The 2,142-nt window shown below is 40.1% G+C and overlaps 1 protein-coding gene across 1 annotated transcript in view; it reads left to right on the forward strand.

Moving 5' to 3' along the window:
* Nucleotides 1–2,142, forward strand: part of CSMD1 (CUB and Sushi multiple domains 1) — a 2,063,566-nt gene that overhangs the window by 1,941,249 nt on the left and 120,175 nt on the right. Inside the window, exon 50 of the mRNA XM_026453909.1 lies at nt 914–1,099. Coding sequence (XP_026309694.1) covers nt 914–1,099 — 186 coding nt within the window. The remainder of the gene's footprint in view (nt 1–913; nt 1,100–2,142) is intronic.

The following is a 2,142-nucleotide window of genomic DNA, read 5'->3' on the forward strand; positions in this document are numbered from 1 at the left end:
GGTCTACGTCTCCGCTAGACGCTGCCATCTGCCCTGGGAATCTTCCCTGAGTGCCTCCTCTATCCATTCCTTATGTCCTGTTTTCTTGTAACAGAAGTTCCTGGGACTTAAGGAAAATGAGTTGGGGAAGGGGAGGGGAGCAATAAAAGGGGAAGAGTTTTGAGAGCTGAGGTGGTTGATTCTTAGGAATTTCGACACCAAAGAGTCAACACTGCAATAAACGTTGTGATGATAAAGATGCTACTTCATCCCTTCCCCTTTCTTTCCAATATGAGATGAAGATGAGTGTGTGATGCCCGTGCTCCCCTGGCCACACCCTCTGATAAAATATGTCAGACTGCGGTTAAGCTGCATGAGAGTGGTCAGCCTTATCTTCCAGAAAAATAATTCTGACCCATTTTCCATTGTTTTCTCATTAACCTTTAACATCCTTCATATTTTGAAAATGTGTATACTTATCCCACGCCCTAGAAATATAATTCATGCCAGGCACTGTGGCTCCTGACTGTAATCCCAGCACTTTGAGAAGCCAAGGCGGGCGGATCACTTGAGTTTGGGAGTTGGCGACCAGCCTGGCCAACATAGTGAAACCCTGTCTCTACTGAAAATACAAAAATAGCCGGCTTGGTGGAGTGCACCTGTAATAACAGCTGCTCGGGATGCTGAGGCAGGAGAATCGCTTGAACCTGAGAGGCGGAGGTTGCAGTGAGCCGAGATTGAGTCATTGCACTCCAGCCTGGGTGACAGAGCGAGACTCCATCTCCAAAAAAGAAAGAAATGTAATTCACAATTTTTATATGTATTTAAAATGAAAAATGATAAATAGAATTAATCACAATAGCAATTCATAGTTTTAATAACTAGAAAATAATTTCTGTAAGAATAAGCCTACATTTGTTTCATTTCTTTTCAGCTGTGTCCTGTGGAATCCCAGAATCCCCGGGAAATGGTTCGTTTACCGGGAACGAGTTCACTTTGGACAGTAAAGTGGTCTATGAATGTCACGAGGGCTTCAAGCTTGAATCCAGCCAGCAAGCCACGGCTGTGTGTCAAGAAGATGGGTTGTGGAGTAACAAGGGGAAGCTGCCCGCTTGTAAACGTGAGTGTTCTGGGGCATCTGCCCATCCGTGTGGTTTAGGTGGGAACTGAATCCTTTGGGGAGAAGTCCAGGTTCCCACATTCAGAGGTCCTCTCCCACACCTTGTGAGGATTTGGTCTCTTTCATCATAGTAATATTAAAACCAGTGTATTTCGTATGAAATATTTCAGCCATTTAGAATGAGCTATGCACTCTTGAAGTTAGGTGAATCCTAAATATAGACAGTATAGACACGATGCAATTTGCACATCACATCCTATTCTATGCTGCCATTTTCAGTTTGGAGGGATGAAATCTAGAGGAAATTGAGGCATTAAGCCCTGCAATAACACTTTACACAAGATGTTAAAACATAGTTTAACACAATCTTTCCTATTTATCTTCCATCTAATTTTAAGTTCTTTGAAGTCAAAAGCAGTGCCTAATTTATTTGTGTATCATTGTGTATCCGCATAACACATTGACGCTCAGTAAATAAAGCATTAATTTAATTTGTGAAGTGGGGTAAGTTTTCCAGAAAACTATTTACAGTCTATAGTAATAATCTTAAAGGAGTAACAAATTGGGGTACTTTCTGAAACTCTAGTCTTACAGAATAATAGTCTATAATGCAAAGCCCACCAGAAGAAAAATTCCACTCACACACACACTCAATTTCTACAGCAAAATTTTCATTGCAGGGATATTAAAACTAGTCTCAAATTGGAAATAATATAACTTCCCACTTTTTCTAAGTTAAAAACTATATAACATTTCTGTATAGACAATGACTTTTTATGGTTCTATAATCTTTTTCATTTAATATATCATGTATATCTTTACATGTCAGTACATATAGAATGATCTCCTTTAAAAAAAAACTTTATTTTAAGTTCTGGATACATGTGCAGGTTTGTTATATAGGTGAATTACATGTCACAGGGGTTTGGTGTGGAGATAATTTCCTCACCCAGGTAATAACCATAGTACCCAATAGATAGTTTTTGAATCCTTACCCTCCTCCCACCCTCCACCCTCCCATAGGCCCCAGTGTCTATTGCTGT

Source organism: Piliocolobus tephrosceles, chromosome 7 (genome assembly GCF_002776525.5).
Source record: "Piliocolobus tephrosceles isolate RC106 chromosome 7, ASM277652v3, whole genome shotgun sequence".
In the NCBI taxonomy this organism is placed as follows: domain Eukaryota; kingdom Metazoa; phylum Chordata; class Mammalia; order Primates; family Cercopithecidae; genus Piliocolobus; species Piliocolobus tephrosceles.